The sequence below is a fragment of the Dendronephthya gigantea genome, unplaced genomic scaffold (genome assembly GCF_004324835.1).
Source record: "Dendronephthya gigantea isolate DGI-Jeju-01 unplaced genomic scaffold, DenGig_1.0 000172F, whole genome shotgun sequence".
Taxonomy (NCBI): Eukaryota; Metazoa; Cnidaria; class Anthozoa; order Malacalcyonacea; family Nephtheidae; genus Dendronephthya; species Dendronephthya gigantea.
The window spans coordinates 112,690-125,584 of NW_021163182.1; the positions used below are offsets into that span (position 1 = coordinate 112,690).

General features: G+C 35.3%; 1 protein-coding gene across 1 annotated transcript; it reads right to left on the minus strand.

Moving 5' to 3' along the window:
- Positions 1 to 4,932: 4,932 nt before the first annotated feature.
- Positions 4,933 to 10,496, minus strand: LOC114538003. The gene is made up of 6 exons (XM_028559114.1): positions 10,434 to 10,496; positions 9,470 to 9,532; positions 8,840 to 8,877; positions 8,280 to 8,319; positions 5,496 to 7,986; positions 4,933 to 5,243 (listed from the first exon to the last, which is right to left on the minus strand). The coding sequence occupies exons 5-6, from the start codon at positions 7,975 to 7,977 to the stop codon at positions 5,101 to 5,103; spliced, it is 2,625 nt and encodes an 874-aa protein (XP_028414915.1). The 5' UTR covers positions 7,978 to 7,986; positions 8,280 to 8,319; positions 8,840 to 8,877; positions 9,470 to 9,532; positions 10,434 to 10,496; the 3' UTR covers positions 4,933 to 5,100.
- Between the last annotated feature and the right edge of the window lie 2,399 nt (positions 10,497 to 12,895).

Consider the following 12,895-nt stretch of genomic DNA (forward strand, 5'->3'; position numbering starts at 1 on the left):
TTCATTTCCAAAACTATCCGCCATCTATTGCGTGGGTGGCGAATAGTTGATTTTATACATTGCTTCTGAATGTCATATCTCAAAGAATCGAAAACTAATAAAACATATTCTTATAGGTTTGTGAAGTACTCACCAACTTGATGATATATTCTTCACTTTTTAATTCATATTCTAAAAGAGAAAGATAAATTATAACATGAAATTTATATCATGCTGATTACGTGGTCTACTGGTCTTGTTGTTGTATGCAAGATAATGGTTGTTTTGAAATACTTACCGAGCGAATTTGTACTTTTTACCACTCACTTATTTCATGTTATGTGAGTGCATGTAATGGATATGCGTTACATTTAGCAAAGAGGAGATGAACTGATCCAAAGTGAATAAAATCGTCTCACACTCACACAATTCAGTGAATGATGTGACAACTCTGCTCTTACAATGACGTAATTTACATGTTTACTAAAGACTTTCATTCCACAAATAACAAGTTTTGAAACAAATGTTATCATCATTTGTGTATCTCAAAACACGCAGGCGTCATTTCGTGCGATCATTTTACGCAATTTCGTGAACTATGTAAAATAACGAAAATATTGCAGACATTGTTGGGTTTTTACTTGACAATCTAAATCTGTCATCGCCAACCAAACGAAACGAATATTTCGCCCTATTATATCCACAAATATATTTATTTATACACAAAGCTTATCCTCTCGTAACGAAATTTAGTAAATTGACTGCCATTTGAAAATCATGTTATAGTAACTAATTACAGTAACCGAAATTCGAGCCACGTTCCACAAATAACAAATTTTGAAACAAACGTTACCATCAAACATGCATCTTAAACAAGCGTCTTGTATATCTGTACATTTCGTTTGGGCTCAGCCGGACAGTGTTTGAGATTCGAATGGAAAACCTCTGATTATCAGACCTCACACCCGAGAAATGCCGGTGAAATATTCAAAATTAAAATACACATTCTGCCTACTTTATGACAATGACAGATTAATGCCATTATGCGAGTATAAAAATATCGTGAAGGTGGATATATATATTTTTTGCCAATCACCAAAGCACTCATGCATCAGGTAGTAAGGAATAATAAAGAATAAAATGACGCCTTATTAATTACGATGAACCGAGCAGTGAATGCAGTATACAAATATATTGAATAAAAGCGAAACTGATAAATTTCAACATACGCCATCTATTGCGTGGGTGGTGAATAGTTTGATTTTATGAGTTGCTTCTGAATTCATGTCATGTCTCAAAGAATCATGCGTCAAAACTAATATTCTAATAAGAATACTCACCAACTTGATGATATATACACTTTCTAACTCAGATTCTAAACAAGAAAGATGATTATAATATGAGATTTATCTCATGCTGATTATGAGGTCTACTGACTTTGTAAGCTATAGCGTTCTGTTCAAGATAATGGTTGTTTTGAAATACTTATACCAAGCGAATTTGTAGTTTCTACCACTCACAAATTGTAATAGCAAGATTTGTTTCGAAAAAATAGAGATGAACTGATCCAAAGTGAGTAAAATCGTCTCACACTCACACAATCAGTGAATGATGTGATAACTCTGCTCTTACAATGACGTAATTTACATGTTCACTAAAGCCATGCATTCTACAAATAACAAGTTTTGAAACAAACGTTATCCGGCATCATTTGTGCATCTCAAATCATACCATATAATCCCCACTTCCCCTTCCCCGAGGAGCAATTTTGAGTGAAATAAAGTCATTTGCCGAGATATTTCGCGTAAATATTGTATACGGGGGGGGGATGGGGAAACGTGACGCAAAAAAAAAGTCTACAATTTTTTTCCAGGATTGTAGTTCTAGTCGCTCATTTAAAGCCATAAATATGATAGTTATAATTAGGTTTTAAAATATAGTTCAAGTACACACTTCCCATACTGCTCTCTGGTAATCAAAACTGTCCAACTAACAAATAACTATGTCCCATAAATTCTGAAAATATTGAATATAGATGGCGTCGTCTCGCTCACATAATTCGACCATCATGTGACAAGCTAAGTGTTTTCCGCGACTTCAAACAAGGGTGCGGAATATGCGCTAGTTTTTTTTTTTATCAACACACGCTATTTATATGACCAGGCATTACTTTGTGTTTTGTTTGAAAATAAACAAAAAATTAGCACGGCTTTTTAGCCTTGAAAGGGTCCTCAAGAGCCATACGAATTCACGCATTCACGCCCCAAAATAATCGAAATAACGCGTCACGCAAAAACAGGAAGAAAATTTCACGTTCACGCCGAGGCTAAAAGAGAGCATGCCTAATTGAATTCGACAAACTAAATGACAACATCAAACATGAATAGAAAGTCAGAAAGGGTCCAAAAAACACTTTTGAGATATTTTCTGTGGGATCAAGCCATTTTTGGAGCAGCTTGTATCACGTAATCACGCTATTTCGCAAAAGAATTCACGAAATCCGCCGCTTAGATTTAAACATTACCGGCTCTCGTTAATATTTGAATTCCCCATTTCACGCACCGAAAATAATTTAATCCCGTGATAAGGACGGAAATAAACGCTTCACGAAAATCATGGGGGCAGTAAAAACTTTAGACAAACTGATCTGAGTTGCAAAATATTTTTCAAAGAATTTGATCTGTCGTCTACATATCGAGACATGACCAAAACAATCAACACAATACTAGTACAGACCTCGATATTATTTCAAATGTTTCATTTTTGTTCACGATGAAGTTTACGTAGTTTCTTTACCAGCCAAGATATTCACATAACTCGTAAGCGAGGTCTACATTATCAGAAGTTGAGAAGCGATTGTCAATGACTCAATTCGTCTATTTCATCTGAATACGAAAACGAGACGAATTTTGTTATATATGCTACCTTGAAAGCTTTTGTGTATGCAAACAGGAAACTAACTGAAAGGGAAATTCCCCACTTTTGATATTGCATTCGAATGAAATAAAAGACATAAAATGTCTTTAAAATCCTGTATCGTGTTTCTCAAACCTTCGCAATAGCTTTTGCTACTCCAACTGCTTGTTTTTTTGCCCAAACACAAGAAGGCAAGAACAGTACCATGGTTGTGTGATAAATTGACAGTTGAGGTATTTCCCTTTTGCTTTTGATATTGCATTCAATAAAAATGACAGTGACAAATAAGAATTTAATCAACTTGTGGGTAACAGAAACACATTAACACCAGCAATGTCTCGATATAAGAGGGAAAATAGACAGAAGACAAAACAATTATTAACAGACAATTATTCTGAAGCATGAATTTCAACATACGCTTTCTATTGTGTGGTTGGTGGATAGTTTGATTTTGAATGTCAAATCTCAAAGAATCATGCATCAAAACTAATAAAACATCAGTATTCCTACAGGTTTATGCAGTATACTCACCAACTTGATGAAATATTCTTCACTTTTTAACTTATATTCTAAACAAGAAAGATTAATTATGATAAAATTCATATTTTATATCAAGCTGACTGAAATTTATATCATGCTGATTATTCGGTCTGCTGCCTTTATATGCTGGCGTTGTGTGCAAGATAATGGTTGTTTCGAAATACTTACCAAGCGAATTTGCAGTTTTCACCATTCATTTCATATTGCGATTATAATTGTTACATTTTAGTTCGAAAAAGACGATGAAATCGAGGAAACTTCTCTTACACGACACTCAACGAATTCGAATAACTTGCCATGTAAGCAACTAATTGACAGGGGAATTCCCTGTTTTCCTCTATATTGCATTCAAATGAAATGAAACGTAAAAACAAAAAAAATATTAAGTTAACAAACTTGTGTGTATCAAAAGATAGAAACGAGCGATGTCTCGATATAAAACAGAAAATAAACTGACGACAAAACTGTTTGCATTACAGAGGAAAATTACTCTGAAGCATGAAACATAAATTTCATCACACGCCATGTGTTGCGTTGGTGGTGATATTTAGCTAATATATCTGCTCCTAATACTCTGAAGAAGGTTATATAATTATGTTATATATATGATTGGGTTTATTTTGACTAATCTAAGTCTGCCGTCATCAACAAAATTAAATGACTTGTTCGTATTCCTGAAATTAAAATCATCTTTTTCCAGCGATCAAACTATTAAGCTCAAATTAAATAACTTATCCTAAATAATTTATAATTAGGCGAAGAGAATATATTTATTTAAAATACCTGGGCAAAGTGACCAACGAATCTTTGGATTTACAAACCACTAACTCAAATAATAGTTAAGACTTAAAGCGACGTCTCTGCGATCACATTCGCCGAAATTTTCTCGGACACTGCTGCGATATCAATAAGGTAACCTGGTGAACAGCAAGTTATTCTGATATTTGCTGATATTTGATAAATCCATAACTTCAGAATTGGTTGAACAAAATCAGTAATTTATTATACAAGGGAGTAGGAAACAACTCAAAGTTGGGAGTGGGTGCAAGGGTCAAGGGGCACTTTTGGGCAAGAAAAGGGCAGCTAAGGGGCTGTTTGCATGAGCCCGGTTACCCGAAATTCAACGAAGCATGAGATGATTTTGAGGTATTGAAATGAGCAGATAACATGATCCTGGCATTCGTATAATCACCACAACAATAGCATGTGCTTGTTTGGTGTCATAAAAATTTATTTCAATACCTCAAAGTCCTCTCACGCTTCGTTGAATCTCGGGTAACTGGGCTCATGTAAACAGCCCCTAAAACATCTATAAAGGTAGTTAATTGTTAAATATGCTGGTTAAAGGGCACTTTTAATCATTTGAAAAATTAATGGGGGGTGCATGCCCTGTACCCCCGGGTCCCGACGCCTCTATTTATATAGACAGCTTTATGATTCGAAACCTGATGTTTAAAAATAATCAATGGCTCTAATTAATGCAAACAATTAGTAAATTAATTCCATTGAATTTTAAATTATTGCAGATTCCGAAATCTTTATATTCTTAATCCAGAGGTATTTCAAGTGAATTTACAAAAATTTGTATAAATTCTTGCATTAAAGTCCGACCAAATCGTTGCAATATAATGTCCATAGCCCAATGATGATATTCTTCAGCTTTCTCTAGATCGCCTTGATTAAAACACACAGCGCCCAGCTGGCAGCTGACGTAGCTAAGCCAGCTACGTCAATATGGTTCTCTCCTAATTGTTCTAATTGAATCTTCAGCGCCCGCTGATGATAATCACTGGCCTGTTCCAGATCACCTTTACGATAAAACACATTACCCAGGTTGTTATAAGAATTAGCAACGTCAATATGGTTCTCTCCTAATTGTTCTAATTGAATCTTCAGCGCCCGCTGATGATAATCACTGGCCTGCTCCAGATCACCTTTACGATAAAACACAACACCCAGGTTGCTGTAAGACGTAGCAACGTCAATATTGTTCTCTCCTAATTGTTCTAATCGAATCTTCAGTGCCCGCTTATGGTAATCATTGGCCTGTTCCAAATCACCTTTATCAGAACGCACAACACCCAGGTTGTTGTAAGATTTAGCTACGTCAATATGCTTCTCTCCTAATTGTTCTAATTGAATCTTCAGTGCCCGCTGATAATAATCACTAGCCTGTTCCAGATCACCTTTACGATAAAACACATTACCCAGGTTGTTGTAAGAATTAGCTATGTAAATATGGTTCTTTCCTAATTGTTCTAATTTAATCTTCAGCGCCCGCTGATGATAATCACTGGCCTGTTCCAGGTCACCTTTATCAGAACACATATTACCCAGGTTGTTGTAAGAATTAGCCACGTCAATATTGTTCTCTCCTAATTGTTCTAATTGAATCTTCAGCGCCCGCTGATGATAATCATTGGCCTGTTCCAAATCACCTTTATCAGAACACACATTACCCAGGTTGTTGTAAGACGCAGCTAAGTCAATATGGTTCTCCCCTAATTGTTCTAATCGAATCTTCAGGGCCCGCTGATGGTAGTCATTGGCCTGTTCGAAATCACCTTTATTGTGACACACACAACCCAGGTTTTCGTAAGCACAAGCTGTAAGAACATGATTTTCGCCTAATAGTTCTAATTTATTTTTCAGTTCCTGTTGAAAAAAATCCATCGACATTTTGAACTCAGAAAAATAAAAAAGTTTTTTCCCAAAAAACCTATACACTCCAATCATTTCAGTTTTATCAAAGCCTGTGCTCAATAAAGATAACGCTTGATTCGGAAACAATCTGTTAATTTCTGTGTGAAATACTTTCAAATGTGGAATCATTTTAATTATATCTTTCCTATTCTTGAAGGAATACATTGTTTTCACAACGCTGTGAATTACTCTTTTTATAGTTCCACTTTTATTTGAAATTTCATTTTCGGGTGAAATGTCGTAGTTAATATGTTCTTTTAAAGGAAAAATCAATTTGATCACCTCGTGGACAACACGATGCAGGCGTATATCACCGTCTTTATTCCCAACATGAACAAACAACGAGCAGTGTGTTATTGTAAGTATAATATCCTCGGCATCCAACTCTTCTTTCTGCTGAACGTATTTCACAACAAGATCAAGTGGCAGTGGTTCAAACGATATCAAAGAGAAAAGGTTGAACGCGTCTTCAAGAATTTTGTTTTTTTCCGCACATTTTGTAACAGCTAAAAGCACAGCTGCACTCATGGTGGATGAATATGCTGCTGAATTTGTCTGCTTGAGACGCTCTTCTGTTAATTCCCTTTTCCCTTTCTTAAGCTTTTCTAAATAATCTGGCCACGAAAAGTCTTGATGACACTCGTTGGCTTGTCTCATATACACGGCTGCCGAAGCCATTGCCAGTGGTTGATGATCTAACTTCTCTGCCACCTCATCTAATAATGAATCATTGACTTCAGTTTTTGACAACAGGGCAAGAAGCTCGCGACTTTTTTTGTTATTCATACCGAGACTAAGTGAAATATGTTTACTTGACAAGCTGTCGGAAGGAACTGCATTTGTGTTTTGTGTCGTCACTATGATTTGACCGTTATTCCAAACATCGTCGCCCATCAGAGGCAATAGTGGGAAAATGAGCTCGAGATTTTCCACATTGTCGACGATAATCCACCACTTCTTCCAATGCTTGATTCTGTTGGATATTTGCAATCTCAAATCTTTGATTTTCCCATCTTTTGGTTTAGAAGAGCTCAAAAGATCTTTTAATACGCTTTCGTTGCAATTTAGCTTACGACAAAAAACTTCATAGGAATATAAAAGAGAATCTAAATCTTTTCCGTTTAATGTCATTGCAAACATTGCTTCGTCCTTCGCATGAACATCTTCGCAAATATCTTCACAAACTTGTCTGGCGAGTTGAGATTTTCCACTTCCAGGATTCCCAGAGATGTAAAAATATGTAAGTTTGCCATCGTTATCGCTGCGCAACTTTTCAAGATCTTCTCTTATCTCGTGTATCTTGTCAGAACGAGACACGACTTCATGAGATGGCTTGGGAGGTAGAATTTGGAAGGATTTATAGAGATTTTTAATTCGAACGACTTCGCTGCTTGACAGTCCTAATGCATTCAATGCATTTATAACGTCTGTTGTCTTGGTTTGAAAGTCGGCATCATCCAGCGTTTTTTCAGGTTTATGAGTTATTTCATTTCGCAGTTTTCTCAGATTATCGATTTCAGTTTTTTGCGTTGGAATAAGGTTTGCACCAATCGAGTTGGAATAAAGAATTGCATCAAAAAGTACAGTACAATCCCAATCATTTGAATTTCCATGATTAAATTTGGATTGAAGCATTGACTTATTTGGTCTTGCTCGTGATGCCTCCAGATTAAAGAACTTGCTACCACTTACGTTTGTGTCATCCCATGCTCCGAGAGAAGCCTTGTTCCATTCCTGAATAAAGAAACTTCTTAATTCCTTCCTCACAACGTCACTGACAATGTAGTCTGCTCGAATGAAGTTTTGTCTTTCCTCGCTTTCCCATGGTATACCGGACATTTCTGCTCGCTAAAAATTGAAAAACGTTTTTAACTGCGGTTCAAGCTAAGAATCAGCTGTACCATGGTTGATTAATAAATTGAGAGTTTGGGAATTTCCCTTTCGACTTCAATACTGCGTTCAATAAAAATAATGAATAATATCAATTTAAAAAAATTGTCTGTAACAGAAGATAGACACGAGCAATGTCTCAATATAAGAGAGTAAACAGATGTCAAAAATTATTGTGATAAGACAGACAATTATTCTAAAGCATGAATTTCAACATGCGCCATATTCTTAGAGGTTTGTGAAGTACTCACCAACTTGATGATATATTCTTCACTTTTTAAAACTCATATTCTAAAAACGAAAGATCAATCACAACAGGAAATTTATATCACGCTGATTATGCGGTCTACTGGTATTGTTGTTGTGTGCAAGATAATGGTTGTTTTGAAAGGGCTTACTAAGCAAGTATGTAGCGTATTTCATGATGCAATTATAATTGTTATGTTTTCGTTCGAAAACAAGATAAATTTGGCGAACTTCTCTCACACAGCACTCATAGAGTGCAAATAACTTGCCTATCTTGCGACCAATTGAAAAAAGGAATTTCCTTTTTGGTTTTCCATATTGCATTCAAAAGAGACGTAATAAAATCAATTCAACAAGAATGTGTAAATATAAGAGAGAAAATGAACGGACGGCAAAACTGATCGTGATACGACAGACAATTATTCTGAAGCATGAATTTCAACATACGCCATCTATTGCGTGGGTGCTGATTTTATACCTTGCTTCTGAATGTCGTATCTCAAAGAATCATGCATCAAAACTAATAAAATAATTGCCAGCTCTCATAGGTTTGTGAAGCACTCACCAACTTGATGATATATTCTTCACTTTTCAAATCATATTCTAAACGAGAAAGATTATAACATGAAATTTATATCATGCTGATTATGCGGTCTACTGGTCTTGTTGATGTGTGCAAGATAATGGTTGTTTTAAAATACTTACCAAGCGAATTTGTACCACTCACTTATTTCATGTTATGTGAGTGTAATGGATATGCGTTACATTTAGCAAAAAGGAGATGAACTGATCCAAAGTGAATAAAATCGACTTACACTCACACAATCAGTGAATGATGTTACAACTCTACTCTTAAAATGACGTAATTTACATGTTCACTAAAGACATGCATTCCACAAATAACTAGTTTTAAAATAAAACGTTATCATCATTTGTGTATCTTAAAACATGCGTCATTTCGTGCGATCGTTTTACCGCAATTATGTTTGATTTGGCGCATCTTTTATAGTGCGGTGGTAGTTTTATTAAAACTGAGAACTTGTAAATAAGTTAATATACTAAATAAACTAAAATTTCAACATACGCCATCTATTGCGTGGGTGACGAATAGTTTGATTTTACGCGTTGCTTCTGAATGTCATATTTCAAAGAATCGTGTTTCATAGAATCACGCGTCAAAACTAATAAAACATACCCAAATAGATTAATCAATTGCTCACCAACTTGATGGTATATTCTTCAGTTTTTAACTCATCTTCTAAACGAGGAAGATTATAATTATAACAAGAAATTTATATCATGCTGATTCTGCGGTCTACTGGTCTTGTTGTTCTGTGCAAGATATTATATATAATGCCTTCAAATACCTACGAAGTAATTCGTATTTTTCGCCACTCATTTATTTCAAGTGTCATGATTGTAATGGCTGCATTATTTTTTGAAAAAGATAAACTTTCCAAAATGAATAAAATCGTCTCACGCCCACACAATCAGTGAATGCTGTGAAATGCATGCCACAAAATTATTAACAAGTATCTCAAAACGTGCAGACGTCATTTTTGTATGATCGTTTTGTGCAATTATTTTTCGAATTGCATACCTATCTTCAGGATGTCTTAATGACATTCCATGCACTGATCAAACTAGGCTCTGCACGAGTGCTTATAACTCTAACCTTTACCCTGTAATGCACATACCTAAACTGCATACAGTATGCAGTATAAAACTTTGAATTATATTTTTAAGAAACATTTTGCAAAAATGTAATACGTTGCTTCTGAATGTCACTCGTATTTCGACTGTAATAACAACGACTTAGTCTACAAGGTCATCCGTCACCGTCTAATGTATTCAGCAAAACAAGTTTGAACGTGTATGCAAAACAAACCTCAATTTATGTGACGTTTTATACAATATGTATCCCCAATATTAAATTCAGCGATGTCCTATTCGTAAAATAGGGAGTATAAAATGTTCGCAGAGCAAGTCTAAATGAAATAATTCCCTGCGCTACTTTGATCGACTCTACAAAAGCACTACGGGAGATACCGTGATTGCGACAATAAATTTTCGTGTGAAATGACCTTTTCAGCACATTTTTCCCAGGCAGAAAAGCATGTTTGCATGATTGGAGTTCAAATGTTTAAATGAGTTCGTACCAACTTGATGATCTACTTCTTACTTTCAACTTAAATTCTAAAGGAAAAAACAATGATTGTGTTATCAACTGGCTTGATTGTGACTATAAATACTTGTGACGCCCCCACAAGTAAGCGTTAACTCCCAATATTATATATTGTAAATTTCGTAAATGATGTGCAGAAATAACTGGATGGGTCAGTCGTAGTAAGGCAAGATCAGCCTGGAAGGTGGTTGGATTATAATCCCTATAATCGAATATCTGACCAATGTGCATCTCTTTAACTTGAGTCTCGTTCTCCTGAGATCTGTTGTGAAGACCAAGAACGACTGTGAATCTTCGTCGTCGAACTACTTGACGTTTCTTGTTAACCACATAGTGAAAAAATTATAAACTTTAAAAGAAATGGAGAAGTTATTTGAATGTCTCTAATCGCCACTTAGTAACAGCGAATTTTCAATTCACCACTCCAGATATTAGTGCTAAACCTTAGAATCATTACTCACTCCTTATTGTTGCCAAGAAATTCCACGTGGCAGTGGCGTAGTTAGCATCGATAATTGAGGGAAGGCATCATTCATGTATTCATGGGAGCTCGCGACGTAATAACGCGAGTTACGCGACGATTGTCTTTGCCACTCGGCCAACAGATCTTGAAATCAACAGCTATATTTTTCTAACTTACCCAAATTTTACGTCATGATAAAACACTTTCACCACCCAGAATTCGAACCATCAACATGAAAGTTGCGAGACTATTCTCGTGACCTCTAGACTATTTGCTCTTGGGATAACTGACGTTATTTTTATTTTACTTAAACCTTTTTTCAAGTTCATAATGGAAAACATTCCTTTCATAATTTAATCCTTCCGCTTATGACATGCGAGAAACTAAAAACTACGGCGCCATAGACAAACTTGCAAGAGGAGCCTCTTTTCTCGAAACAGGACAAGAGAGCGAGAACTGATAGATTGGCACTTCACGCAGTGGATGCGACTCCAAAAGCCGAAAGCTTAGTATATATCACAGCGTTTAAGTATGTTTAGTAACCGTATATAGTGTTATTTTTCACTCACTGCATTTACTATATAAGCTAAACAGATTGATTTAGTTAAGAAATTAAGTGAATAAAGAACATTTAAAATTTTGTTGATTTAATGCAATAGTATACTAGTGAACATAGGGGGGGAATAACCACGTGCACACATCACAAACGTAGATAATTAAAGATAGTACACGCACATGCACGACGCATGTCTGCAAATTGCAATTACCATAAAAAAGAAAGTTCTTCAAGGATTAGCTACTAGAGCATCAGCGCTTTGTGTTAAAAGCTACATTTATTTATTCCTACCTAAATCCCTTTTCAAAGTCATAATGAAAATACATTCGTCGCAGCATTTGACCATTAAAACAGCGTGCATGGTGACCCATGTCAAAATATTTGACCTGATAAAGCATGGTTATATTTTTTAATGTTGTATATGAGCGCCAAACATGCTGGAAACTTTACATAGGACAAGCATTTAACCATTAAAACATCGTGGTTATCCATATCAAAATATTTGACATCATAACCAAAGTATGGTTATATTGTTTAAGGTTTGTATATGAGCACCAAACATGCTGGAAACTTTACATAGGACAAGCATTTGACCATTAAAACAGCGTGGTTATCAATATCAAAATATTTGACATCATAACCAAAGTATGGTAGTATTGTTTAATGTTTCTATAATATGGGCATGAAACATGCTTGCAACTTTACATATGACAAGCATTTCACCATTAAGACAGCGTGGTTATCAATTTCAAAATATTTGACATCATAACCAAAGCATGGTTATATATATATTGTTTAATGTTTCTATATGGGCACGAAGCATGCTGGAAACTTTACATATGCAAGCATTTGACCATTAAAACAGCGTGGTTATCCACATCAAAATATTTGACATCATAACCAAAGCATGGCTATATATATTGTTTAATGTTTCTATATGAGCACGAAACATGCTTGCAACTTTATATAGGACAAGCATTTGACCATTAAAACAGCGTGGGTATAAACCCATGTCAAAATATTTGACATCATAACCAAAGCATAGTAATATTATTTAATGTTTGTATAATATGAGCGTCAAACATGCTGGAAACTTTACATTGGACAAGCATTTGACCATTAAAACAGCGTGGTTATCCATGTCAAAATATGTGACATCATAACTAAAGCATGGTTATATTGTTTAATGTTTGTATGTGAGCGCCAAGCATGCTGGAAACTTTACATAGGACAAGCATTTGACCATTAAAACAGCGTGGTTATCCATGTCAAAATATTTGACATCGTAACTAAAGCGTGGTTATTTTGTTTAAAGTTTGTATATGAGCGCCAAACATGCTGGAAACTTTACATAGGACAAGCATTTGACCATTAAAACAGCGTGGTTATCCATGTCAAAATATTTGACATCATAACC